A 26,850-nucleotide genomic window follows, 5' to 3' on the forward strand; every position below is an offset into this window, starting at 1 on the left:
TTCAGAGACTCCCGCCACAGCATGGGCTCTACACATCCACCGTCTTGCGAAGATATCTGTCGCTAGCGCTGTGTGTCTGATGCCTGATGATGTCGAACTGCGACAGGAAATTCTGCAAAAGACGCTGGAGGAAGTAGCGCAGGAGAACAAGAACCACCGAAACGAAGACGCGGAAGAGGAAGCTGCGGCCAATCCGTGTGTGATATGTCTTGATGCAATCGCAGAGCCAGGGATATCTATACCGTGCGGACATGTGAATTTCGATTTTCTCTGCTTGTTGAGTTGGTTGGAGCAGCGGCCGAGTTGCCCTTTGTGTATGATCTCATCTACCCAGCGGACGGAGGATACAGGTTCTAACTCGGCGCAGGCAAGAAGGATGTTATCTCCGTGAAATACGACCTAAACGCTGCTGAAGGCCCTAAAGTTTACCAACTACCTCCTCCGGCATCTCCCACCGGCCCTACAGCATCGCCGTCGCATCGTCCACATCGTCCGGATTTCCGTCGCGGCCGTCGTCCTCCGAGCGAAGCACAACGCCCGCGAGCACGAGAACCGGACGATCCCCTCCTGCGACGAAGAAATGTCTATCGCAACCAGCTATACTCTCTACGCGTTGGCTCGAATCGCCTCTCGCAATACCGCGAATTAACACCAGAACTCTTCAACCGCGACGAACAGCTAGTATCGCGCGCCAGGAAATGGATTCGTCGCGAACTGCGCGTATTTAGTTTCTTGAACCCCGACCCAGTAGAAGAAGACGGAGGAGTAGGACCTAATTGCAACAACCGAGTACCCCGTCCCGGCCAACAACGACTAGAAAACCGCCGCGGAAACAACGCCGAGTTCCTGCTCGAGTATATTATTGCGATCCTCCGCACAGTCGATGTGAAAGGAAGTGCTGGACAGGCGGAGGAATTGCTGCGTGATTTTGTGGGAAGGGATAATGCTCGTTTGTTTCTGCATGAGTTGTCGTCTTGGTTGCGGAGTCCGTATATGTCTCTCGAGGACTGGGATCGGAATGTACAGTATGAGGATACGATAGGGAGACCGCCGAGAGGGCCAGGCCCGCGAGAACTTGAGTCTGATCGTCGGTCAACTCCTGTATTTGGGCCTGATAGGCGCTCTGGACGTGGAAGGGGATCAAAGTCGTATTCTTCAAGAAGACCTTATGATCGAGGGAGATCGCGAGATTCATCGACACAAGCTCGACGGCTACAGTCCGCACGGAACAGGTACATTCCCGATTAAATGCACAGTATAGAATATCATAATGCGACGAATATATAGATCTGGTTATGTTATGAATAATGCTTTATATACTAAACTTGGTATCTCTAATTTAATAAACAACAATGCAAAATCATCCCTCATAAACCCCCCTACCTCCTCCTGAAGCGTCCAGCGCCCCGTCCTTTAGTATTCTTATTCCTAATATTAAGAGACCGGTAATTTGCATGCGTTTCAGGGTTAACCTTACGTGGGCGAGGCTTAGCACTCTCTTCCTTCTCTTTCTCTTTTTTTCCCTTTTCCTTCTGCTTTGCCTTTGCTATAGCTTTTTCGGATAGTTGTGACGACTCTTGTGGATTGTTCTTGGAGTCTGCGGAAATAGCTTCTTTCATTTTTTCGGCGAAGCTCTTGGTTTTGGTGACGGGTTCATCGAAGTCGGGGTCTGAATCTGAATTTTCTAGTTCAGGTTCTGAGATGCTGTTTAGAGAAGCGTCGTCGCCATCGTCGTCTTCGGAGAAGTGGTTTTCAGTTTGTTCTTGGAATTGAGTCTCCGGAACGGCGGCCTGTTCATCCTCTTCCTCACCTCCAGATAGTTCCGTCGATTTAGTCTGCGCCTTCGGGACAACAACTGGCTTCATACGGACACGTCGTGTAGTCCTCTTCTGACCCTTCTTCTTGTACGGTTTTCGACCAGCGCCACCAGCCTGACTATCCTCCACATCAACCTTGGGATTATCCATGGCATCTTGCTCCGCTTCAAGCTCCCGCAATACATCCATGTCATCTTCCATCCGCTCCTCCTCCATATCTCGTAATCCCTGCACGAGCGCCGAGAGACCCTTCCCAATGAACTGTGGCGGTTTGCGTGCAGCTATCGGGCTCAACCCACCAGTCGACGGATCCATCGCATTAAACGACCGTCCCGCATTCGAGCGTCGCAGGAATGACGGTGTTTCGCCTGGCCCAGCTACTCTCCTGTTCGCTGATGCCGCAGCCGCAGCAGCTTGGACATTGGTGGCGGTTGGTCTGCGGTCTTCCTCGTCCTCCACCATCGCGGCATATTTCATCGTCGTGGGTGTTGCGAATAAATTCTCCAGATAGAGCTTCTTCCCTGATGATGTGGGGGTTCGTCCTCCGCGGGCGGTCTCTTCTTCATCATCCTCGTCTTCCTCGGTGATTGTTTCCATGCGGTTCTGTTTAGATGGTGTTTGTACTGCTGCTCCCTGAAGACTGGCTATCCGAGTCGCAGACGGTGTCGCGGTACTTCCTCCAGATTCGGATAGAAGATCAAACAAGCCCAATGCCTTTCCATCGCGCTGTGGTGTAGGTCCAATGGCGGCTTTAAGTGGCGTCGATTGCTGATGCGTACTCGGGCTGAACAGTCGGCGTAATACAGAAGGAGAGTCATAGGGATCTATATCGGCGGGATGGTTTACTCGGGGTCGTGAAGGGGTTGCGAAGATTCCTTTATTTGATTTCCGGGGCGTAGCAGCGTTAGAGTCTTCGTGGCCGGGGCCAGTTGGGGAGGTATGTTTTCGCTTTTTGGGACGTTCTTCTAGTGTGCTTTCGTTTTGGTTGTGGTGCGTGTCTCTGTCGGCTGCGGATTCGTGCGCTTTCATTCGACCGTAGGCTTTGTATTTGGCAGCTGACAGTGGACAGCATTAGCATGATCCTGTACGGATGAACATTATAGGGGACATACCGATATCAGGGTTACTCTTAATATCAAGTCGACCGGCCTTCCTCCCCCCGTTGGCAGCCGAAAAAGCACGCTCCCACTCCTTCAGTTCAGCGCGGAGATCCGTAGCTGTGAGGGTGGCTGTGGCCATTTTGCATGACAGAGTCTATATAATAGAAAATATCCAGGCCAATGCAATGATTCAAGGCAAGAAAGTTGGTAATCAGACCTGTGCAAGTCGCGGAGTAGAAAACGTGACCTGGCGACGCGTGACTTTGACGCGGTGACGCCGCGTCGGGGGTTTATCCAACTTTCCTTTTTGGGATTCTTTTGATTTTTGGACCAGGGTATGGCAACGAACAATGGATTTTATTATTAGAATAGGAACTATGAAGACGCCATTATATGAAGGATGCTATACAGAGTATGAATATCACCAACTAGTCACTCCTCGCAATCGATCGAATCCTCCCCGCAGCTGTGACTCGGGATGCACCACCTTGCCCTGCATTACGGTATACCGAACAATACCCTCGCAATGCTCCGGCCTCACTCTAGCTAGCCAGATCATCTGCTGCTCCTGTTTTCGGTACACCAGCGTGTTCGCAGCATATTTATGCCCGCCAACATGCGACACGAAATAGATGCCCACACCACCGGGTCGCTCGTCGTTGTCGTCGCGGTATAGACCTAGCGGCCGGAGATGACGCTCAAGTTCTTTTTTGATTAGAGGCGCAGTGATACCGCAACGGGCGTCGCGTCGTCGGTGGGAGCAGAGCAGGATAACATAGTCGTGAGGACAGGCCCGGGGGGTCATTTGAGTATCATGGCCATCGGCTTGCGGGTCGGGGGATGGGGAGTTGATGAAGCGGTCGATTAGTTCCGGGACGTCGTTGTAGCGGACAGAATCAATTAATGTGAATGAGGGGAGGAGCAAGACGGTGCTTTTTTTGTCTATGTCTGAGTTCCTGTCTGATTCTGTGTCCTCGGGACTTTGCAGGTTGGATGCGGAGACCACGATTTTCTGAAAAGGTCAGTATCAAACGGCTTTATCTGTCCTTAGGTGAAACGCACTCCATGTTTAGGCCTTGAGGAGTTCTGCGCAAACGCTTCCATCAAACTCCCCTTGTCACTCTTGACCTTCTCAATCCAATCAGACTGCCCCGTTGCAACCAGGACATGGGTACTGTATTCCTTGATATGCCCATACAAAGGTTTAACCGTATCAATTTTGAACTTGGGATACTTGACAGTACAGTCCGCACAGTCTTGACGACAGTCAGGTCCATCCTCCTCTGGCTTCACAGTTGGAAAGATGTACTCTGGCGCCCGCGGGGCACCACCAAACGAAAGCAGTGAACGAAACATGGCGCAAGTAACTTACAGTGCTTTGATTGAAAAAGAACACGTTTGAGAGGTCGAAGCGCTTGATATAAGCCGGGGAATTGCGCTATTATATCACCGATACCCCGAGCCTTTCTCCGACAGGCAGAATAATATAGATACGGGCATAAAGGAATGATTGTTATTGGGAGAGATAGAAGGATGATGGTGACATTGGGCAGGAAAGCATGACATGGATGTTATATTAAAAATGCATTTGAAGCTATAGAACAGTATATTGGAGTATGGGATGTATAGTAGTAGTAGTAGTAGTAGTAGATAGGGCCCACCGGAAAAAGCAATACAGACATCAATTCCAGCATTCTGGTTAATAGCAAACATGACAGGCACGAGGTGATTCCGATGTATTGTGCCGGATAGAGCTCTATAAACGCCTGAGTGACTCTGTATCTGATGGTAATGCAGTCACAACGTACCATCCCCTCATACAATTGCTCTATTCCGTTTTATGTATTCCACTCACCAGAGTAGTTAACTAGTATTTTGATCTAATCTAATCAAAAAAAAAAAATAAATAAATAAATAAAATAAAACTCTTTCGGATCGGCGTTTCCCAATCTGGTTATCTAAGCCGGTGGATCTCACGCGTAATCCCGTGATATCAAAAGCCGCCGCTACGATCAACCAGAGAAAAAGGGACGACGAGCAAGAAAAAGACAGAAAGAAAATGCTCATTTCAGACATTACAAGCACCCACCATGAATGACAGCACCGACATCTCCAGTCATGATCCCCCCTCCGACCCTCCTCGCGCGAGAAAGAGGCGCCGCCGTACGATGGCCTGCACGCAATGTCGCAGCCGGAAGCTCCGTTGCGACCGCGAATATCCCATCTGCGGCCGGTGCCAAAAAAGCAAAAACCCCGCGCAATGTACCTATGAGGATGGGTTTCTCTGGCAGCAGCCGAATACTGTCCCTGCGACTACGGTGTTTTCCGGAGCAACTGGAGGCGCACCTGGAGAGAGTTCTTCAGGGACAACCGCGACGGCTACCACTACCACCAACACTACCAGCACGACAGTACCAGAAATAACTGTTAACAATGGTTACAACAATACCAATCACAACCCAGCATCGTTGCCCCATCTCGTAGATCGGACTCCCCTCCACACGCCCCCGGACTCGGCGATAACAGGCTGGGCCTCTCGGGCTCAAGCGCAGACCTCGGGGACCGAACGACGCACGGAATGCGAAGGGAAAAAAGACCGTTTTTTGGAGACGGTCCTGGGTGCACCCAAATCTGCTGTCAACCAGGACTCCTATGTGAATACCGAGGTGCTGCGGCGCCATCCTCCGGGTAGTAGTGGGCATTCGGGGTACTATCCTGCCTCCTCGCACCACGGTCATCATCACTCGGGGACGGCACATCTTCCGTCACTGCATCATCAGCACTGTAGTCAATACGGCTACGGACACTATAATCCCGAGCAGGGCGAGGAGGATGGTATGGGAATAGCATCGCCGTCGCAGCAACTGGATCTGGCGCCGCGGATTATGATGCGTGGAAAGGAAACAAGGACCCGGTTTAATGGGTCAGGGATATTGGCCAACGTGATGGCTCAGGTATGTCTTTTGTTATGTTATGGTCTGGAATTGTCTAACAAGATAGTTCCCCGATATCAAATCTTTCGCAGAAGATATTCGAGTATCCAGTCCCCACATGGCCCAAGTACGACCGGATTTGGAGCGCGTAAAAAGAGGTCTGTGGAAGAAATACCCGTTGAACACACCAATCGCAGTTCCAGATACATTTGCGTTGGTTGCATCGTTGCCATCACGCCGCGTGGTGGACGATCTCGTCGTCCTGTACTTGACCTACACGGAATCTACCCATCGCATCCTCCACGTACCTTCGTTCCTCCGTGAACTGGATCATTTCTGGGCACAAAAGGACAATCCAACCCTGGTCTCGCCGGCGTTTGTTGTCGAGTTGATGTTGGTCCTAGCCTGCGCCTGGAATCTGGCAGACCCTGAGGTACTCAAGTCTAAGAGTGAGGACACCCTGCAATGCTATACGGCTATCGAGTGGGTATTGCATGCGGAGAAATGGCTGGAGAACGCTAGCATCAAGCGGCCTGAGATCACGGCTCTACGGCTGTATGTGCTTTTGATCGTTGCTCAGAATAGTCATGGCATGAAACGTAGCCAGGCATGGCTGTCGACCGGCACGTTAGTGAAGCAGGCTATGCTGGCTGGGTACCACCGCGATCCTAGTCGCTACACCAAGATATCCGTGTTCAATAAAGAGATGCGACGTCGGATATGGAACACCATTGTGGAGTTGGATCTTCAGGTGGCTATGGATCGAGGAATGGCCCCGACGGCGCAGATCTCAGACTACGACGCAGGGCCTGCCTTGAACATCAATGACAATGAAATCCAAGAGACGACCACAGAACTTCCCCAAAGCCGGCCGATTGGCGAATTGACCGACTGCTCGTTCCAGACAGTCATGACGCAGTCGCTGCCACTTCGGCTGAGGATCTGCCAGTTAATGCACAGCCCTCGGATCAGCTGTCATTACGACGAGATCCTTCGCATGGACTGGGAACTAGTCCGGTATATGTCGAAGATCCCCACGTGGGCTACCTCTGACGCAGACGATCTGCAGACCCAACATAAAGTGACCATGATAAGAGCACTACTGGAGACCCGGATCGGGCATTGTCTATTATCGCTTCACACACCTTTTGCCATTGAGGCACCCAAAGAACCGTTGTTTACCCCATCTGCGCGGGCGCGGTTGGAGGTTGCTACTATGATGTTGTCAACGCAGCGACGGTTACACGAAACGGCACGATCTCTGTCGCTGTGTAACACAGGTGATTGGACGATGCAAGCGTTTTGCTCCATATGCCAGGCACTTCATGCCAGTGTTGGCGATGCTGGTGGCGGTATGTTTTCACTTATAATTACCCCTCGCACATCGCTTCGTTCTAACTTTTTAGGCTCCGTAACATCCCTAACCCGAACGCTCCTCGGCTTCCCCGAAGCCCTGGTCACCCTGGCAGAAGCCATTCTGATATGCCTCGAAGCCCGCTGGCTCCTTGTCGTCAAAGGCGCAAAAGAATACTTCTTCATGTCGACAATCTTGGCATTAGTCAAGACAAAACTCTGGCCCGCACAAGGGAACATGTACAAACAAGAGGTGATTGACCGGGTCATCACATTCGCGCAGACGCTTTTCACACGCCATGCCAATTGTGCGCATTTGGGGCCGTTGGGGATGGGATGTTTCCAAACCAATCAGGTTAGTTACTCTGTCATGTCGAATGCCACCGCTTGTTACTGACTCGTACGTGTAGGTTCCGACTTTGACGCCGGGTCCGCCGTTGGCTCCTTCGTTGACGCCTGGGTTTAATGGGCTTTTGCAAGCGAGTGGGTTGGGGATCACGGTACGTCTTTCTTTCCTCTTCCTTTTCTTCGAGTTTGTTACTGATTGGTGCAGCCTCCTGGCGAATTCGACCCATTCTTGGATGTATATGATTTCGAGGATCTGACAGGGATCACCTTTGGAGAATAACGGATTTGTGTAAAATGTGACCATGTACTCCACCACATACCAGCACATATTATTGACGACCCTCTTAATTCTGTGCAACTGGAACTCACCATTACTCATGATCGACAGAGTTCCTGACTGATCAACGCGGATTCTCTAGTGGACATGACACGGCGCCAATCACGAACATGCATCATTTAACGTGGCTGTTTGGTCTTCATGTATTGGTCCAGCGGAGTAGCTGTGCGACTGTTAGCCGAGTTATATCTAGCTTACCCCGTTTCCACAGCGCTTGTGCAAGGAATACTTCACATCCCCATCCCATGAGGCTCACTCCGTTTATGTAAATTTATGCAACGCCACGCGATTGGCACATTTGAGCCGCGGTGGGCCTGTCACCGAATCAGGCTAGTATCAGGCAGCGACAAAAGCTTGGCGATATTTTAAGCCGAATCAAGCATACGGCAACCAATCAGATATCCAATATTGTCCTACCGTGTGGGTCTCTAACCCAATTGGCGGTCTGGATCTGGCCAGGGGATCCAATTATCACGTGATAATCTGCATGATAAGCAGCACTGCCATGTTTCTTTTCTTATGCTGTCATCTGCGCAATGGATTTACCAGATCATTTTTCATTTCTCTCATCTCCCCCCTACATCCCAATCAATGGATCATGTCTCATCGCATGCTCTTCTTATCAATACTCCTGATTCTGACTACATTATCACAATGGACAACCGCCATCCCAGCCGTTCGCCTCCCCAATAAACCACACATCTTCTCCGAAACAAAACAATACCCCTTACCCAACCTAGGCAACATCCAAGCTCACGATCCGAATATCGTCGAGCTAGATGGCAAGTTCTACCTCTTCAAAGGCGGCGTCCACCTGCCCATCCACAAAGCATCTAGTCTCGACGGGCCGTGGCAGAAGATCGGGACTGTATTGGATGGGCCTAGTGTGATTGAGAAGCAGAACCGTACGAGGCCATGGGCGCCTACGACAGTGCAGTGGAAGAACCGGTTCTATTGCTTTTACACGATCAGTAAGAATGGGGTGAGGAATAGTGCGATAGGTGTTGCGTCGAGTGATTCGATTGACCAGGGCGGGTGGACGGATCACGGGGCAGTTATTAATACGGACAAGGGCCCTCTTTCTGATACCTATCCGCTGACGGTTTCAAATGCGATTGATGCATCGTTTATCGCGGACCAGAGCACTGGGAAACCGTATTTGCTGTGGGGAAGTTACTGGCAGGGGATTTTTCAGTTGCCGCTGGCGGATGATTTGCTGTCCGTTGAGGACGAGAGGCTGGATGCTACACATTTGGTGTTTCTGCCTGGGCGTAAGGTTAAGCCGCAGGAGGGGAGTTTTATGACTTGTCGGGAGGGGTATTATTATCTTTGGTTTAGTCATGGGAAATGTTGTGATTTTCATAAGGGGTTTCCTGCTATGGGGAGGGAGTATGCGATCCTATCTTGTCCTTTATGATTGCGTGGTGGTGAGCTAACAGCCTGCAGATATAGCATTCGTGTCGGACGGTCCAAAGGCGTGAGGGGCCCGTTTGTCGATAAGTCCGGGAAGAAGCTCTTAGACGGTGGCGGGACTACTGTCTATGGATCGAATCATGGCTTGGTGTATGCTCCTGGGGGAATTGGTATTTTGCCGGAGAACAAGCATCACCAGGATATCATGTATTATCATTACCGTGAGTCCCACTATCCAAGCTTGAAGGAAACACCAACTTACTGGGATTTTTTCTAGTAAACACAACCATCGGTTTCCTTAACAGCGTACGTACCCCAGCTACAACCAAATATACCCCCCATTAACAATCCCAGGACGCCCAACTAGGCTGGAGCTACATCGAATACGACAACGGCTGGCCCATCGCGAAAGCAAAAGCCAGCAGCGCGCCGCCCCGAACCAACTACACTATCAATCTCATGGTGCTGATGTGTATGTGCTTTCTGATTCTGAATATGTTGCGAAAGCGTTCGTCAGGCCTGAAACTCATTGCTTCTGTGGCCTTTTTAGTTGCTTGGATTTTGATTTGGATTGTGCGGTGATGCCGTGTGATATCTTTCTCTTTTTATATACACCGTTGTTTGTGATTCTACGCTCTTATGTGTGCAATACCAGGGTGCCCAAGATGCGTTTCTTTGAGAACTCGCAGGGCTTGATATGTCGGGGGCACTAAGCAGCGCCCATGCTGGTTGTGCATGGAGGGCATGCACTCCGCCAACGCACGCGGGCATATTCCTGGAGTCATACTTTCGACGCGACGAGATCCTCATTCCGCCCGGGACGTCGTGCCTGGCACCGATAACCAGGAAAACCTACTATTTGTCGCCATATCTGCAGCCGACAAACGTTTATAACGGACGATTCTGTTGATGGCTGTATTTCTGCTACTCAAGTAGATGTTATTTTCATGTATAGATTATCATTAGATTAGTGATACCCAAAGACCTGTTTAAGCACTAGTCACTTCAGGACAAGTTTGCGACACCGAAATACCTGCGATGGCAAAATTCGCCGTAATAATGAATGCTACCTTGTGCAGAAAAACACGACATAACATAGCCCCTATATACACCGGAGTAGATACTAAATCGGATTATCCTAGCATTCTTGAGCCGAGGCATCTGACAGTGCCCGGTCACTGGATCGGAATTATGCATAATATCCGCAAATCACACGGCCCTTATTCAGCCTTATTCAGTAATGCCGTGCATAAATGTGGCCCACCGAGTCGGGGTGCCCGAAATGTATGATGTGTTGGGAGTTCTCTCAGCTGTATAAGAGGAGTCCTTTCTTTCATCTTTCTGCATTTTCATCGGTGCCTTAGTATTTACACTACCTTTACCTGTGGTATAGGATTTCTACAGCTAGCGGCTTCTGTCAAAACATCACCTCCGAACCATCAATATCGATCTGATACCCGCGATCTTTGCCCCACTACCAGAGGGACAGCTAACAGCTATCCTTTGCCATGAGCACAAACAAACCAGTGCCCATCCCGGGGCCCAGGGGAGTCCCGATCGTGGGGAATCTCTACGATATCGAGCGCGATGTACCCTTGAACAGCATGGAGTTGATGGCCGATAACTACGGTAAAGGACTGCACTGACTCGCTGTCATAATTTTGCTCACACTGACACCTGCCAGGTCCCATCTACCGCTTAACAACCTTCGGAATCTCACGGGTTTTCATCAGCAGCCACGAACTTGCCGATGAAGTTTTTAATGAGGAGCGTTTCGCTAAGATGATCGCCGGAGGACTGAAAGAGATCCGGAATGGTATTCATGATGGGTTGTTTACGGCCGAGTATCCCGGGGAGGAGAATTGGGCTGTTGCGCACCGGGTTCTTGTGCCTGCGTTTGGGCCGTTGTCGATTCGGGGGATGTATGATGGTAAGCTTTTTTCGGATGACCTGATGTGGTCATAAGTTGACCTCGGCAGAAATGTACGATATCGCAACACAACTAGTCATGAAATGGGCCCGGCTAGGCCCCAAAACACCCATCATGGTGACAGATGACTTCACCCGTCTGACACTCGATACCATCGCGCTCTGCTCCATGGGCACACGATTCAACTCCTTCTACCACGAAGAAATGCATCCGTTCGTTGAGGCCATGGTTGGCCTGTTACAGGGCTCCGGAGACCGGACTCGTCGCCCGGCATTGCTTAACAGCTTGCCGACTAGCGAGAATGCCAAGTATTGGAGTGATATTACCTATTTGCGGGAACTTTCGCAAGAATTGGTTAATGCGCGCAAGGAGAATCCTGAGGAGGGCAAGAAGGATTTGCTTAATGCGTTAATTCTGGGGAGGGATCCGCAGACCGGGCAGGGGCTGTCAGATGACACGATTATTGATAATATGATTACTTTTTTGATTGCTGGTAAGTGATCCTTGGGTCATGTCTTTGAAAATTGGGTGAACTAACGTTTACAGGCCATGAAACCACCTCTGGGATGCTCTCGTTCCTCTTCTACTTCCTGCTCAAGAGCCCAACCTCATACAAAAAGGCACAAGAAGAGGTCGACACGGTTATCGGGCGACGAAAGATCACCGTGGAAGATCTGTCCAAACTGCCATATATCAACGCCGTCATGCGCGAGACGCTTCGTCTACGACCTACAGCTCCTGTGATCGCTGTGCATGCGCATCCAACTAAGAACAAGGAATCTCCAGTCACTCTAGGAAACGGAAAATACGTCCTTAATGATGACGAGGTCATTGCAGTTGTCCTGAGCAAGCTGCACCGAGACCCTGAAGTCTACGGTCCGGACGCGGATGAATTCAGACCAGAACGCATGCTCGATGAGCACTTCGACAAGCTGCCCAAGAACGCATGGAAGCCATTTGGAAATGGCATGCGTGGTTGCATCGGCCGTCCATTTGCATGGCAAGAAGCTTTGTTGGTGGTCGCTATTCTCCTGCAGAACTTCAACTTCCAGCTGGATAACCCCAGCTATGACCTCCGGATCAAACAGACACTCACCGTCAAACCCAAAGATTTCTACATGCGAGTTACACCGCGCGAGGGACTTGATGCGATCAAGCTGGGCACCTTCCTGAGTGGCAGCGACGCCCCCGAAACCTCAGGAGCTGGTAGCAGAGATCGCAAGGCGAAAGTTGCGCCTCCACCGGGCGAAACGAAACCTTTGCATGTCTTCTATGGCAGCAACACGGGGACTTGTGAGGCGTTCGCCCGCAGACTTGCAGACGATGCCCTTGGATATGGGTACAGCGCGGAAGTCAAGCCGCTCGATTCGGCCATGCAGAATGTTCCGAAGAAGGATCCTGTGGTCTTCATTAGTGCTTCGTACGAGGGTAACCCTCCTGACAATGCGGCACATTTCTTTGAGTGGTTTAGTTCGTTGAAGGAGAAGGAGCTTGAGGGTGTTAATTATGCTGTGTTTGGATGCGGTCATCGTGAGATTCCTTATCACTCCTAAAGTGTTCTCTTTGTCATTCCTAACCCGTATAGATGACTGGCACGCTACGTTCCATCGCATCCCGAAGGCTATTAACCAACTGGCTGAAGAGCGTGGTGCAAACAAACTCTGCGACCTCGGGTTAGCAGACGCAGCCAACTCGGACATGTTCTCTGACTTCGACACCTGGGGCGATTCCGCTTTCTGGCCTGCCATAACATCAAAGTTCGGCGGCTCTCAAACTGCCGACACTTCCAAGCCCAAGTCTGGCTTCCAAGTCGAAGTGAGCTCAGGACTGCGTGCTTCAACTCTTGGCCTCCAGCTCCAAGAAGCCCTGGTCCTCGAAAACCGACTCTTAACCCAGCCCGGTGTCCCGGCAAAGAGAATCATCAACTTCCAGCTCCCTACCGACATGACTTACCAATGCGGTGACTACCTAGCCGTCCTCCCAGTAAACCCCCGCAGCGTCGTTCGCCGCGCAATCCGCCGCTTCGACCTCCCCTGGGACGCCACGCTCAAAATCCAGAAATTCTCCCAAAGCTCCGGCAGCGCATCAATCCCCCTAGATACCCCCGTCTCAGCCTTCGAACTCCTTTCCACATACGTGGAACTCTCGCAGCCAGCCTCAAAACGTGATCTAAGCACCCTCGCCGATGCAGCCGTCGGCGACGCAGAAGTTCAAGCTGAACTGCGCTATATCGCATCCAGCCCCAGTCGTTTCGCAGAAGAAGTCTCCAAAAAACGAGCAAGCCCGCTTGACATCCTCATGCGCTACCCCAGCATCGTCCTCCCCATTGGCGAATTCCTCGCTATGCTCCCGCCAATGCGCGTGCGGCAGTACTCCATCTCTTCTTCCCCGCTCGTCAACCCCTCCGAATGCTCAATCACATTCTCCGTCCTCAACGCGCCTTCCCTTGCCTCCACGTCAAAGGAAGAAGAAGAAGAACGCTACCTAGGCGTAGCATCAACCTACCTCTCTGAACTCCACGCCGGCGAACGCGCACACGTCATCGTCCGCCCCTCGCACTCGGGCTTCAAACCACCCACAGATCTCAAAACGCCCATGATAATGGCCTGTGCGGGAACGGGCATCGCGCCTTTCCGCGGATTTGTGCAGGACCGCGCGGAGAAAATCAGCGGACGAAGCGCTGGCCAGGGCCTTCCTGAAGAAGATAAACCCGCGAAAGCTATCCTATACGTTGGCTGCCGAACCGATGGAAAAGATGACATTCACGCTTCCGAATTTGCCGAGTGGGCGAAACTCGGCGCCGTCGATGTGCGATGGGCGTATAGCCGCCCCGCCAACGGTTCAACTGGTCAGCACGTTCAAGACCGTATGCTAGACGATAGTGACGAGTTGGTCGAGATCTTCGACCAGGGTGCACGGATTTATGTCTGCGGTAGTACGGGCGTGGGTAATGGTGTAAGGGAGGCTTGTAAGAACATTTACCTCGCGAGACGGAGGGTTATTCGGGAGGAGAAGAGGGAGAGGGGTGAGGAAGTTGATGATGTTGATGAGGAGACTGCGGCGGAGAGGTTCTTTGAGGGGTTGAAGACGAAGGAGAGGTATGCGACAGACGTTTTTACATAGAATATTTTATTTTAGATCTTGCGGAGTAATCTAAGGCTGCTTTCGTTACTTGCTCTGGTTTAGTAGTTAGGGTATACGGATTGTGGCATCATGATAGTTTATAGGTGAGCTGCCCTCGTTCATAAGGCCAGGCCTTCCTTTCCTTCTCCATATTAGTATTCCGCTAGATAGTCTACCAATGGACTTACATTGTTTGAGACCGTCACTGCAATATAACTGCGGTTTGTTTTACTTTAGCTATTGTGAACTCACTTGGCACCACAGACGCGCTTCAATGGCGGTGTAATAATCTGAATTGATTCTCCGTCCTGGCCCGAATGGCCCGCGACATCCTTGCGGTCTCTACCAGTAGTGAGGGATCTGGGAATCTCTTCAGCACTTCCTGTGATATTTGTCACTATTACCGGAACTGTCTTGCCCCAGAGACAATTAAAGAACCTATGACTCAAATGTGTACTGATTGCTTTGCACTGAGTTGTGAGTGTGAGTGTGAGTTTCTTGAGGATGAAGACAATTAAATATCCCAAGTTAAAGGGCCAGGCAGCCTAGACACTGATGAGCCCGTTTAGTTGGAACCTGAACGTCTTATCAGGGAAACCGAAGATCTTGGTGGCTTTTCAGACGATGGTGATACTTGGGCTGATGATGATCTTCCATCCAAATGTGCGCCATTGCGGGTTTGGCGCGGATTTTGCGGCTTCGCCTCCTCGTGTTGATTATTCTCGTCGTTAGCTACCTAGATAGAACCCATGAGAATGACGTCCCATTATCCTAGCTGAGTTCCGTGGCAACTAGGGTTCCGGAAAGTAAATCCGCCATTACTCACCGTCATGTCAATCCATCCACATACAGCACTAAATAAATCGCGCCTGCTCTTACCACATCCTCTCTTCTTCATGCCAAAAATCAATGCAGCACACAATGACCACCCCCAAAACAATGAAAGCCATAACCTGGGAAGGCAAGCCCTTCCAAATGTCTCTCAAAGACCACCCCGTCCCCGAACTAAAACACCCCTCCGACGCCCTAATCAAACTAACAACCACCGCAATCTGCGGCACAGACCTGCACACCTACCGCGGCCTCGCAGGCAGCAAGGACCCGCCGTGGATAATGGGCCACGAGGGCATCGGCACCGTTACCCAGGTTAACCCTGGCGTTCGAACACTTAAAGTCGGGGACAAGGTTGTCGTTGGCCCGATATCATGCGGCTACTGCGAAAACTGCGTCCGGCAGAGATGGACTTATTGTCTTACGTTCCATCCGGAAACGCTAGTTGATTTACCGGGGTTGGGTGAGGAATTTGGAGCTGGGTTAGGGGGCGCGCAGGCGGAGTTTATTAGGGTGCCGTTTGCGGATTCGTCGTGCTTTCGAATCCCACCTAATGGGACTGAGTATGATGGAGATCAGGATATCGATTATATCATGTTATCTGATATTTTCCCGACGGCGTGGGATGGGCTTAGTGGCTCTGGCTTTGAGCCTGGTGATTCGGTTGCTGTATTCGGCGCGGGGCCTGTAGGTCTGCTCTGCGTGTATTCTGCTATTCTCCGTGGTGCGAGTAAAGTCTACTCAATCGACTACGTCCCCTCCCGGCTGGAAAAAGCAAAATCTATCGGCGCGGTCCCAATCAATTTCAAAGACTCAGACCCGGTTCAACAAATTCTCACGCTTGAACCACCACGCTACCCCAACGGCACAGACGCCGGCGTCCGTCGCGCCTGCGACTGCGTAGGCTTCGAAACTCTCAACGCCCAACTGCAATACGAACCAGGCATCGTGATCCGCAACTGCGTAAACATTACCCAACCAACTGGTGGAATCGGGATCATTGGCGAATATCTGCCTGCTGGATTCGGGCCGACACCGGGGGCACCATTAGCCACCGGAAAAGAAGGGGTGTTTGAAGTTCCTTTGGGGTCGCTTTGGTCGAAAAACCTCTCGGTTCGGGGCGGCGTTGTACAGGTGAAGGAGTTGCAGTTTTTGTTGAAGGGTTTGATAGATAGGGGGGTTGCGAGGCCACGGGTGGTTGTTGATGAGGTTTTGTATGGGCTGGACGGGGTGGCGGGGGCGTATGAGAGGTTTGAGAAGAGGGTGGTTGGGAAGATTGTTGTTAGGCTTGGGCATGGTGAGCAGTGAACCAAGAATAATTGTACAATTGCTGTAGTAGGTTGAGCAGGCTGTTGTTTGAAGTGGTGTAAATAGGTTGGTTGTCAGGCCTGGGTCTCTGAGCTGTATGAAATGATGGAGGTGCCATGACTCTAACGAGCAAAGCAAGACGAATGCTAGCAGTTTTAGAAAGTGAGCGAGCAGTCTGGAGACAAACATTGACCATAGCTTCTTTCACCTTTCTGTATGTGCCCAACAGTTCCAGTGCCAGACATACTATGGCAACACTCAGTGACATCCGCCTGGCCCATGTAACGATGCTATCTGTGCACATGGTCCCCAACAGTAAGCAGCGGTCATTGCGAAGACATGCAACTGCCAATCTCGCCGATTCATCCATCACTCAAAAATGGCTCATGCACGGAGCAAGAATTTTGTTCGGTAGTTGCACTTAAGCCTCGGACTATAGATGGTGAAACACAGCCTGCAAGGCTGACGTTGCGTACTATGGTCTGGCTCGTTCGACTGTGTTCACTTTGAGGGAGTAAAGCACCATCATGGCTGAAGGATACGACTGTGTATTCTTAGCATTGCAACAGTAGTACCCAGTCCAATTTCAGCGCAAGAGGACCACGATGGCCCAGAACCAGCTATTGCCGTAGTACCTTGTCAGCCTATGTAAACAAGGCCTAATAAATCTGGAAGCCAAACATCTATCGGAAACAGAATATACCCCGACGCTCGCTGGCAGATAGCAAACGTACTATCCCGCCTCATGGCATCATTCCCCATCATTACCCACCCGCCAGCAATGACGAGACATCCGGTTTCGAGTCGTCTCAGTTTGTCGATATCGCAAGGACCGTGCCAAACGGCACATATCATTTTCACACGGATCTCTCGGAGTACCCCGTACGCCACGCATATGAACAACGTTCGCGCACAGATGCTCACCCCGGAGCCCCAAGTTTGGGCATCTGTGGATCCCGATGGGGCCAACAGAAGCATTATCAGGTCCGGAGTGGCCTGCCATTCACAAGACAAGCATTCGAGAAACAGGAATGACACCATAGGGACATTATTTGGGTGTCGAGGTGCCACGGTCCATGCATATTTGTCCGAAGAACAACCTAGTCGGTCAGGACCAGATCCGGAGTGGTCAGTAGGCTGGAATCCTCGAGGGCATGTCATGGCGCAATGTCAGTAGATTTCTCTGTTTGTAGTGTGTAGAATGGGTGTTGAAGGGAAGAACGAGGAAGCGGTGAGGTTACCCCTTTTTGCTTCTCGCACTCCGTCTCTTCACATTTACTATGACCATCTCCGCGATCGCGGCAATGGACAACATCACCGGTAATTCTACGAACAAGTTAAAATCTCGAAAGGACTTAGCCGAGTGGGATAAGCGGGATTAGTTGAACTCCAATTTTGAGGCGTCGTGGAAGCATTCCGAATTCGGACATGCCTCCACGGACCTCGGTGACCCCATGCACAATATACGATAGCGGATTTTACATATTACAGCAGTAACGGAGGCACAGATCTACACCATTCGCTCGCTCTTGAATTATCCAGACCTGATTGAGGACCGCTATGCATCGCAAATGTCAGAGTAGAGTCGAATGCAAGAATACGCATCGCGATCTACTTTTCTGGAACAGCGCAGGGTTTCAGGGCTGTCGCAGATTTTGCCCATCACAACCAAGTGCCTGACCAACACGTTACTCGGCCCGTGGGATGATTGGGCGTTGATAACCAACTGTGGGCCCTCATTCGGCATGGTTGGAGAGATCTGCGTCTTAAAATTGAAGGTTTGGAAGGCATACGTACGACGTCTGTTCCCTCCATTTGATTCACAGGGCCCTTCACAGGGCTAATGCAGCGGCTCAGCATGCTAAGTCTTGTCCGAGGACATCGCAATCAACGCTCTGGCGGAAGAATAACTCATGGCGAGACAGAAAACGTCTGGCTAGCATCGCATTCGCGTGGTAGTGGGGGTGCTCACTCCGTATTCTTCGGCTTTGAATGAATCACCGAGCCTTATGGCAAAGTTTTGTCCCTGGGGCTAACCGAATGCCGATACCTGCTTTGCTGGAATGAGCACCTTGAATGACTTCTTCTTGATCGGCAGATATGCTTTCCCCGAACAGTATCCACCATCCGAGATGGGCTCGGGATGAGCAGGTGTGCAATCGCATCAGTAAAATGACGATTGCTATGGGATATTAAGACCCGATCTGTCACGACATCCCAGATTATAAAGACGTCTGAATTCCCCGTTTGACTCGAGCAGACAACCACTCATTCATTCAGTGACTATTCACACCTTCCATTCTTTAGGAGCTCAGCCTTCTTGCGTCTTTCTTTGACCACTTTTTCAAAATGAAGTTCAGCAGTGCTGCTACCGTGGGTTTCGTGAGCTGTGCTCTCGCTATGCCCACTCGTGTCAACGAGCGCGGTCTCTTCCCCTTCCCCGGCCTCGGCGACTCCAAGCCCTCCGACCTCCCCAAGCCCTCTGGTCTTCCTGACTTGGGTGACCTCCCCAAGTCTTCCGATTCCCCCGTCTTGGGCGACCTTTCTAAGCCTTCCGATCTTCCCGACCTCGGTGAACTTGCCAAGATATTCGGCGGCGACAAGGAGAAGCGTGGCTTGTTCCCTATGCCCACCGGTCTTCCTGGCTTGGGCGATCTTCCCAAGCCTTCTGGCCTTCCCAGTCTCGGTGACCTCCCTAAGCCCTCTGGCTCTGGTCTCCCCAGCCTGGGCGATCTCCCAAAGCCCTCCGAGCTCCCTGACCTCGGTGGCCTGGCCAAGCTGTTTGGCGGCTCCGACTCCGAGAAGCGCGACCTGCCGTTCCCCCTTCCTTCCGGCCTTCCTAGCTTGGGCGACCTCCCTAAGCCCTCTGGCTCCGGCCTCCCCAGCCTGGGCGATCTGCCCAAGCCCTCCGAGCTCCCCGACCTCGGTGACCTGGCCAAGCTGTTTGGCGGCGGCTCCGACTCCGAGAAGCGCGGCCTCTTCCCGTTCCCTATTCCCTCCGACCTCCCCAAGCCCTCTGGTTCCGGCCTCCCCAGCCTGGGCGACCTGCCCAAGCCCTCCGAGCTGCCCGATCTCGGTGACCTCGCCAAGCTGTTCGGCGGCGACAATGAGAAGCGCGACTTCATCCCCTTCCCCATTGGCGAGTTCCCCAAGCCCTCCGAGACCTCCAAGCCTTCCGGTACCCCCAAGGCTGGCGAGAAGCCCGCTGGCGGCTTTGGTTTCCCTCCTATTGGTGACCTCCCCAAGCCCACTGGCTCGCCTTCGCTCCCAAAGCCTTCTGATGCTCCTACCCCGACCGGTGCCTTCCCAACTCCTACTGCTCCTGTCATTCCTTTCTTTGGTTAAATGAGTGGATGGGGTTAGTTGATTGCCGTTGGTCGGTAATTGAACTTGATTTGGATGTGGAGAAAATGTCATAGATACAGATGGATATCCGTTAAATGGGAATATCAATTACGCTGAATGATTTACCTCCTGAATGTGTATGGATCTGTAGAACCCCACAGTACCACCCAAGCCCTCCACCGCTCTAAATACAACCCCAACCTACCTAGCCACAAACATCTAAAACTGCAACTGTAGGGTCATGATCCGACGCCTGCGCATCATACTCCACCCACGTATTCAAATGCAAATGCTCCATCCCCGCCTCCGCCTTCGCCAAGCTCTCACTCACATACATATGGTCCAGCTGCTGACTGTTCATATCATACAAATACGTGTAACGCTCTGTAGATGGTGTCTCCACTACGTCATCCAGGTCGTAAAGGTCGTTGGAAGTGAAGATCTGGAGGGACTCGACGAAGGAAAAGTCGTTGAAGTCGCCAGAGATCAGGATTTTGGTGGATGAATCTTCGGTGAGGAGGGCGTTTGTGAAATTCTATAGCATTTTATGGTCAGTTAGTTTGTTCTTTCAGAGAGGTTAAAGGGAGGGGAGTCGTACAGCGATGGCTTCAGCTTGGGAGATTCGTTTCTCAACGCCCCCGTTTACGGGCGGTCTGGCATCGCCTTCGAGCGAGGAACCGCCTCCTTTACTGGTAAGATGCACATTGACTGTAAAAAACACATCACCCCCATCTACCACCTCCCAAGCCGCAGCGAGTGGCTTCCGACTATTTTCCCATGCCGAGTTATTGGGGTCAATCAGCCCCGGGTTATACTTCAACTCAGGACCCGATAGGACATCATTTGCATCACTGCTAGAGCCTGGATTCGGATTATGTAGTTTTATAACCGAAGAATCGTAGAGATAGGCATTGCGAATATTCCCGCCTGGTTCCCCGCCGTCCTCGCCGTCTGCAGGGTCGATGTCGAAGAAGGTGTAGTTGATTCCGCCCTTTTTGGCGATTTCGGTGGTTAGGGTTGAGAGTGTTTTGTTTGCGGTTGTTACTGCTTCCCTTTAGCTTCTGTTAGGACTTGGGGAGTAGGGTTTCGTACCTCCATTGTCCGTAGCGCCATTGTTATCCTGGATCTCCTGCAGGAATACTAATGCCGGACTCTTCATGTATGTGGCAATGTGCTCTGCAATCTTGGATAGGGTGTCAGAGTCTGGCTCTAGGTTGTTAACGTTGTAGCTTCCGAAGGACGCTTTCTTGCAGGTGCCATCTGAGACCAGATCCGTGGGCGATGCAGTTGTAGAGTTTGAGCCGGACACGGATAATGCGGTTAGTGGGAGAATCGAATAGAATCCGTAAGCCTGTGTGATAATGCCAGTTATGTCGTCGATAGTATCGCCCACTTTCGTATCAGTAGGATTATTAGTTCCGTCTAATGCGGAGCCGATGAGGATGGCTTCAGTGTTTGAGTCTGCCCCCGTCAGTTTCACGTCCCGATGCAGTAAGGCTATAGGGAACAAAGTGCTACCATTAGCACGCATGGTCAACCCTCCTCTCTCATTCTCTCCAGTCACCGGCCAATCTCCAACAACCCACGTATCACCATACTGATTCGGCTTGGCGATAGCCCTGAGACCACTGATACTGACCAACTCCTCGCTCAAGCTCTCCCAGAAATCTATCCCGTATGTATCTGGATCCAGAACAGGATTCTTGTCGGACAATTGACTAGCGTTGCTTGGAAGACTGTACACATCCCCCTCATCCAGCGACGAAAACTCCTCTGTCGGAGGTAACAGTCCATTCTCCCCGATAACAACAGGCACGACCTCATTATTACTTGTCTGAACTTCAATATCCGATGGATACGTAATCTCCGTCAGGGGAATATAGGAAGATGAGTAATAGTACTCGGAAACCGTACCGCTAAGGGTGATAATATCACCCACACTCACCTCATCAATAGCCGCGGTGCCATAAACATAAATAGACTCGGAGGTACGGTCATCTGAATCGGGATCTATGGACCGAAGATAGAACCCCAAAGATGCCTTGGCTGTGACTAGTCCTTCAACATTGGAGACGCTTTCACCTTGATACGGCGACAGAAAGCGATTGCCGTTTATTTCGTTGATGGAGATAGCTAGGGCTGGGGGAAGCAACGCTGCACTGAGAACAAGTAGTGAGCACATCCTGGTGAAGTACTTGGTATTTCCTAGAACAGCTGTTCAGTCGGCTTTTATAGATCAAATGAGGGGACATCCATTGCACGATAAGTGCTTCGGCCAAGGCCGATGTGATAAATGTTAATATAGCATCCGGCCAGTGATGATTGGCTATGCCGCCCACGTTGTGTTCAAAGTTATAATGTGGTAATTATCGCAAAAAAATCAATCGGCATGTTCCGTTTAATAGTGGGATGCATTAGGGTATCGCCGATAGGGGATTGCCAGGGTCCAGGTATCTACTCGTACACAATTAATGTGAGTTCACGACTCCCGCTACAATTCAATACAGATTTACTCATTCGCTACGCTCGTGAGGTCGGCAAAGAAAAAAAAAAAAGCATGCGACAGGCGGGATGCATAATTCAATTTCTATAAAATCCATACAACCCTCTAGCTATATAATGAAAGTCAAGGTGGGCTAATAGGCCGTCCGATTAATGGAGCCGACAGACTCCTCATAAGATACCATAGCCATATGCTTTAGATGGCTAAGCACACATTCTACCATTATGGTGGAGATAGCCTATCAATATCATGGTACCTTGAGACCCATCACGTCGTGTACCAATCAGGCTTTCTGGTCTTTGTACGATACTGGATAATGTTTTGGTGCGAGGAAATGGACTGCCCCTTGTGACAGTCTCGAACAATATAAATTCATTGGTAGACTCTCTGTCGGAATACTAACATGGAGAAGGAAAGAAAGAAGCTGGGCCTGCCAGCGCTGCGCTATCTAGTGTGCGAAGGGGGTTCCTGCCCTATATTCAAACAGGCCGAAGTATACAAACATCTTGTGTTGTTGGTGAATGCCCGTATTCCGTGACACCCTTTTCCTTATGACCTAAGACAGAAGATGACGAATGTAAGTCAATATCTGAATATCTTGGATAAGTGAGGATCAAGACTTATTCAACTAGCTAGTGTGCACCGCCCTTACTGACAAGTACGACCTGGACCTGGGAGCAAAGACACAGCCTTCAGTCAATATTGACGACCTTCTCTTCACTACCTACCATCTCATGGCTCTCAGTGACATGCATTTTCCAACTTCCCAGGCTATCGACTCAGTACCCCCCTACACTTTAAAGAGAGCGTTAAAGCCATCCCAGTGTTCAGATGTGCCATCAGGAACTCTGAGGGTAATTGGATTACTGATGCAACGCAAGCCTTTTGATATGAACGAGCGCAAGTATACGAAATTGCCACTAGCAAGTCAGCCGGATTTAAGAATCCCGGTTCTCTGTACAAATATCGAAAAGGAGCAGCAGCAAACTTGATTAAGGAATATCTATCATTGAAGTTGATCTCTATTAACCCTTTTTCTGTAGGGCATCTAGATGAGCATTCCCGCAAGAGATGCTTTGCTTAAGCTCTCTAGCAATGCAAGTTCGACCCGGGATGCATCTGCGCCACAAGAGTTGACTGACCAAAAGAAGCAAGAGCTCAAGACAGACCAAGACCTCATGAGCATGAAGCGGGAGTGTAAAGCTTTCTGTGACAGCCTGATTGCAGAATACCATCAATTGCACAGGGCTAGAGGCACAGAGCTCTATAATAAATTTCAGAACATTATCACGAAGTATGGCATCCTGGAAGCAGATATCTATAACTTTGATGAAACTGGGTTTCAGATGGGAGTGATTTCGACTATAATGGTTATAACAAGCTCCAAACAACAAGGCAAAGCAAAAAAGAAACAGCCAAGCAAATTGTCGACATAACTCTAATGTAGCGCATTGGACATTTTATTGTATTATAATGATGGTGGGCTTACAGTATGTGTGTGTATGTGTATTCATTTACCCCGACCCCTCGCCAAAGCGATATGCAGGCTACCATAACTATATATGTCCTTGTACCTCTTAATTGGAAAAGGGTTGGAGTAAATGAATACATACATGCATACAATATGTCTTGGATTTTCTCGGGCTGATTGGTGGTTCAATTATGAACTTCGTGGGAATCGTGGCTGTTACCAACAATATGTAAGCGAGACGTGCATAGAATTCCGAAATCAGCCTCGAGAGGCCATGACTCACTGCAGCTTCGGAAATGAGCCTGTGCTTTCCAAAAGTACCTGTATGTCATTGGGCATTTACAGCTTCGGGCATTAATGGGGCTGGGTTGGGACATATGTCAAATGATATCAAATAGTCTTTGTGAGGCTTTAAAAGTCAACTATCCATGTTTCATTGGTATTAACAATTTATATATTTACATCACTGTTTATCTTTGTTTAATGATATCAGAGGTGGAAAAGACAAAAATGAGCAAGAAGATGGTCGACACCAATGCTGAGCCGGATCTGGGAAAAATGTTCTCCTTCCGTTATACATTCAGCCAGAAGGGAAAAAATCGATGAGGAAAGGCCTCATGCTTTTGCATGCGAAAATAGAGAAAATATTGATGGGGAACTGCCTTCTGTTTCTCGGAGAGATGTAATACTCAAAGCATATGGCACCACACATTGAATGCCCAGCTACTTACTTGATACAGCCAGATAGTATCGATAAAGCAAGGCAATGCTGTTTCCTTTGCCTCCAAAGTCAGAATGGGCCTTATGCTATTCAAGTGCCATGCCGCCGACCAGAAATCGAAAAAGAAGAACCCTCGCCATTTGCCTTTATTAGGCCGAAACAAGTGAACCCGACCGAAAATGCTTCTGAAAGTGACGCGGTGATTTGGAATAGGATGCTGGACATGTATTACGAGATGGGTCACTGGAAAAGATGGCTTCCTTTCTACGGCCCGGTATCTGTGAAAGAGGTCGAGGTATGGATATGGTATTATCACCCCAGGGGTCAATCATTGACGTGTGTTTTATTGCAGTTTGAATTTCACAGGGCAAAAGACCAAGATGGTTTGTATGAGATATACGATGTCAAATCAGTTGACATCAAGCGAGTCAAGAACATTGCAGACTGCATAATTGAGAAAAATGAGGCATGCAATGATAATGCTAAAATCACTATGGAGTACTGCTATGGTTATATGCATAATCCAAGCTGCCCAGTGTCTACGTATGACCCTCAGTTATTGGACTTCTTAGATCCCCCAACATGTATCCAGGAAGAGGCGAACGAAGCAATGAAGCGGAAACGCAAAATCAGTATACTCGAAACAGTAGATGTACTAAAGGAATGCGCCCGAAGCCCGCAAAAGGCCAACGGGCTAGGAACATTGGATGGCATGGCGCAGGATAGTTGTATCTACAACACGGAGTATGTCAACACTACTGTCTTGGTTATATTGGTCTAACTCCTGGCAGGAAGGTCATCGTCCCACAATTTGGCAAGCGATACCAACGACATGAAAGAATAAAAGGTATTGAGATAAGAATGGGATGGCAGATGGACCGTATATATTTATATGGCCCAAAAACTCTTGCCTGGTCGGCTCTGTGTATGGCTATAATCTCGATTTCCATAGTAGCTTGGGGCGGACAGTCAAAGGATTGGGGCAACGCAATGGCGTTTGGGCAACTCCTAGCTGCATTTCTGGCCATTATTGTTTCTTCTGTCAGAGATTAATTCGTTTGCTCACATCTGTAGTATTAATGCAAAATAGATACTCATGACAAAGTTCTGAAAGTGAATCATGGCAAATTGAGAATGAAGATAAATTGACAGAATTCTTTGGCTGACAAAGAGTATGTCGTCCTGGAGTTCTGGAACCAAAGGTCCGTGTACAGTTTGTTTCAGACATAGTCGCAATTATTGAACATTTCAATTGAATGATAATGGGGAATACAGAAGCTCAATTTGGTAATTTAAGGAAGAGCTGCTGAGTGTCAAGTGACAGAATAAAGGAACATGACGGAAAATATACAAACCCCATATTTATCCTGAGCTTTATCTGGCCCGTTCAGGCTAATAATGATGTTGAGTACTCTTGTTTTCTCATCATTGTCACTCTTAGAATAAGGCGAAAATATCTGCCAGTGAGAGATTATCGCAAGGGTCACTTATTTTAGAAATCCACAAATGTTTTATTCGCTGTGTTGTTCTGAAGTACATGTAATCCCTAAAATTCCCAACTTTCCGATCACTATATTCCAGTAGTCTTTCCAGCTCCATAATCCGTTCTTCTCTTTCCTAGAGTATGTCCTAATATTTCCTTTCCATGTTGACCTCTAAGTCCAGGATGAGGTCAGTGACCTGACGCGATCGGTCTGGCAACTCAAGGTCACTATCTTCCTCAAGCAGCATTGTGTCGACCAGACTGTCAACAAGCTGAAATTTCCTTTGGGTACGGTCAAGCTCAGCGGCCATTTGTGCCAGCTGTCTTTTTTCCAGGCCCAGCACGTGCTGAGTTGCCACATGAGCGGCTTGTGAATTGAATAGGTCTCTTCATAGATGATGGATGGTGCTCTCCACTTCTAAATGGAGTCTTCTTGCTTCCACCAGAGCTTGTCTAGTGTAAGCATGCGTGTTCTGTTCTGCATACAGGCACTGTCTGTATGTAGCATTGGCATCTGTTGTCAGTCTGCAGTTGACTCAGGATCTCACTCCTAGCCATTGTTGATTGCTGTAAAAGGTGCTGCAGGTATGCAACATGACTCTGATAAAAAAGTTGGAAAAAACGATGGCTCTAATCCGGCGGAGAACCTTCAGGCTGATCGAATTTGGGATAGTGTGTTGAGAACAACGTTTCCTCCTCATCATCTAGAGTGTCACTCGGGGCGGGGTGGGGCGGGCTCTGGCAGGCGATGCCCCGCCCCAGCGGGCTTTGGGGCGGGGTGAGCAATGACCCTTCCTGCCCCAAGGCCCCGGTGGGTTGGGGTGGGTTTTGGCC

At 50.0% G+C, this 26,850-nt stretch overlaps 15 protein-coding genes across 15 annotated transcripts; 9 read left to right on the forward strand and 6 right to left on the reverse strand.

Annotated features, from left to right (window-relative positions):
- Window positions 1-6: 6 nt before the first annotated feature.
- Window positions 7-1,359, forward strand: EURHEDRAFT_415966 (RING finger domain protein). The gene is made up of 2 exons (XM_040782830.1): window positions 7-314; window positions 368-1,359. Exons 1-2 carry the CDS (start codon window positions 80-82, stop codon window positions 1,246-1,248), a joined length of 1,116 nt encoding a protein of 371 aa, XP_040635656.1. The 5' UTR covers window positions 7-79; the 3' UTR covers window positions 1,249-1,359.
- Window positions 1,360-1,379: 20 nt separating this feature from the next.
- sld2 lies at window positions 1,380-3,056 on the reverse strand (the record flags this gene model as incomplete). The annotated part of the gene is made up of 2 exons (XM_040786626.1): window positions 1,380-2,872; window positions 2,930-3,056. 2 exons carry the CDS (start codon window positions 3,054-3,056, stop codon window positions 1,380-1,382), a joined length of 1,620 nt encoding a protein of 539 aa, XP_040635657.1.
- A 199-nt stretch (window positions 3,057-3,255) lies between these two features.
- Window positions 3,256-4,334, reverse strand: EURHEDRAFT_415969 (sucrase/ferredoxin-like domain-containing protein). The gene is made up of 2 exons (XM_040782831.1): window positions 3,980-4,334; window positions 3,256-3,929 (listed from the first exon to the last, which is right to left on the reverse strand). Exons 1-2 carry the CDS (start codon window positions 4,271-4,273, stop codon window positions 3,339-3,341), a joined length of 885 nt encoding a protein of 294 aa, XP_040635658.1. The 5' UTR covers window positions 4,274-4,334; the 3' UTR covers window positions 3,256-3,338.
- A 673-nt stretch (window positions 4,335-5,007) lies between these two features.
- Window positions 5,008-7,831, forward strand: EURHEDRAFT_518051 (putative C6 transcription factor; the record flags this gene model as incomplete). The annotated part of the gene is made up of 5 exons (XM_040786627.1): window positions 5,008-5,871; window positions 5,918-7,202; window positions 7,257-7,558; window positions 7,614-7,703; window positions 7,757-7,831. 5 exons carry the CDS (start codon window positions 5,008-5,010, stop codon window positions 7,829-7,831), a joined length of 2,616 nt encoding a protein of 871 aa, XP_040635659.1.
- Window positions 7,832-8,161: 330 nt separating this feature from the next.
- Window positions 8,162-9,713, forward strand: EURHEDRAFT_225165 (endo 1,5-alpha-arabinase). The gene is made up of 2 exons (XM_040778022.1): window positions 8,162-9,277; window positions 9,335-9,713. The coding sequence occupies exons 1-2, from the start codon at window positions 8,376-8,378 to the stop codon at window positions 9,576-9,578; spliced, it is 1,146 nt and encodes a 381-aa protein (XP_040635660.1). The 5' UTR covers window positions 8,162-8,375; the 3' UTR covers window positions 9,579-9,713.
- An 887-nt stretch (window positions 9,714-10,600) lies between these two features.
- Window positions 10,601-14,552, forward strand: EURHEDRAFT_415973 (bifunctional cytochrome P450/NADPH--P450 reductase). The gene is made up of 5 exons (XM_040782832.1): window positions 10,601-10,930; window positions 10,986-11,231; window positions 11,281-11,724; window positions 11,778-12,761; window positions 12,817-14,552. Exons 1-5 carry the CDS (start codon window positions 10,810-10,812, stop codon window positions 14,352-14,354), a joined length of 3,333 nt encoding a protein of 1,110 aa, XP_040635661.1. The 5' UTR covers window positions 10,601-10,809; the 3' UTR covers window positions 14,355-14,552.
- Window positions 14,553-15,275: 723 nt separating this feature from the next.
- Window positions 15,276-16,493, forward strand: EURHEDRAFT_518054 (GroES-like protein; the record flags this gene model as incomplete). The annotated part of the gene is made up of 2 exons (XM_040786628.1): window positions 15,276-15,698; window positions 15,765-16,493. 2 exons carry the CDS (start codon window positions 15,276-15,278, stop codon window positions 16,491-16,493), a joined length of 1,152 nt encoding a protein of 383 aa, XP_040635662.1.
- Window positions 16,494-16,997: 504 nt separating this feature from the next.
- Window positions 16,998-17,691, reverse strand: EURHEDRAFT_225234 (uncharacterized protein). Its single transcript, XM_040778023.1, has one exon. The coding sequence runs from the start codon at window positions 17,652-17,654 to the stop codon at window positions 17,133-17,135; it is 522 nt and encodes a 173-aa protein (XP_040635663.1). The 5' UTR covers window positions 17,655-17,691; the 3' UTR covers window positions 16,998-17,132.
- Window positions 17,692-18,566: 875 nt separating this feature from the next.
- On the reverse strand, window positions 18,567-19,932 carry EURHEDRAFT_225242 (uncharacterized protein). Its single transcript, XM_040778024.1, has one exon. It carries the CDS (start codon window positions 19,820-19,822, stop codon window positions 18,797-18,799), a length of 1,026 nt encoding a protein of 341 aa, XP_040635664.1. The 5' UTR covers window positions 19,823-19,932; the 3' UTR covers window positions 18,567-18,796.
- Window positions 19,865-22,022, reverse strand: EURHEDRAFT_415977 (endonuclease/exonuclease/phosphatase family protein; the record flags this gene model as incomplete). The annotated part of the gene is made up of 4 exons (XM_040782833.1): window positions 19,865-20,373; window positions 20,437-20,882; window positions 20,931-21,299; window positions 21,357-22,022. Coding segments are annotated over 4 exons (1,811 nt in total), but the record flags the coding sequence as incomplete, so codon positions are not given.
- Window positions 22,023-22,909: 887 nt separating this feature from the next.
- Window positions 22,910-23,333, forward strand: EURHEDRAFT_405637 (uncharacterized protein; the record flags this gene model as incomplete). Its single annotated transcript, XM_040780399.1, has 2 exons — window positions 22,910-22,918; window positions 22,974-23,333. The coding sequence occupies 2 exons, from the start codon at window positions 22,910-22,912 to the stop codon at window positions 23,331-23,333; spliced, it is 369 nt and encodes a 122-aa protein (XP_040635666.1).
- A 25-nt stretch (window positions 23,334-23,358) lies between these two features.
- Window positions 23,359-24,014, forward strand: EURHEDRAFT_415979 (uncharacterized protein). Its single transcript, XM_040782834.1, has one exon. It carries the CDS (start codon window positions 23,394-23,396, stop codon window positions 23,775-23,777), a length of 384 nt encoding a protein of 127 aa, XP_040635667.1. The 5' UTR covers window positions 23,359-23,393; the 3' UTR covers window positions 23,778-24,014.
- A 209-nt stretch (window positions 24,015-24,223) lies between these two features.
- EURHEDRAFT_415980 (uncharacterized protein) lies at window positions 24,224-25,634 on the forward strand. Its single transcript, XM_040782835.1, has 2 exons — window positions 24,224-24,828; window positions 24,886-25,634. Exons 1-2 carry the CDS (start codon window positions 24,511-24,513, stop codon window positions 25,312-25,314), a joined length of 747 nt encoding a protein of 248 aa, XP_040635668.1. The 5' UTR covers window positions 24,224-24,510; the 3' UTR covers window positions 25,315-25,634.
- A 415-nt stretch (window positions 25,635-26,049) lies between these two features.
- Window positions 26,050-26,736, reverse strand: EURHEDRAFT_415982 (uncharacterized protein). The gene has a single exon (XM_040782836.1). It carries the CDS (start codon window positions 26,325-26,327, stop codon window positions 26,163-26,165), a length of 165 nt encoding a protein of 54 aa, XP_040635669.1. The 5' UTR covers window positions 26,328-26,736; the 3' UTR covers window positions 26,050-26,162.
- EURHEDRAFT_225262 (uncharacterized protein) lies at window positions 26,491-26,837 on the forward strand. Its single transcript, XM_040778025.1, has one exon. The coding sequence runs from the start codon at window positions 26,604-26,606 to the stop codon at window positions 26,796-26,798; it is 195 nt and encodes a 64-aa protein (XP_040635670.1). The 5' UTR covers window positions 26,491-26,603; the 3' UTR covers window positions 26,799-26,837.
- The last annotated feature ends 13 nt before the right edge of the window (window positions 26,838-26,850 follow it).

This window comes from Aspergillus ruber (assembly GCF_000600275.1).
Source record: "Aspergillus ruber CBS 135680 unplaced genomic scaffold scaffold00030, whole genome shotgun sequence".
Lineage (NCBI taxonomy): Eukaryota > Fungi > Ascomycota > Eurotiomycetes > Eurotiales > Aspergillaceae > Aspergillus > Aspergillus ruber.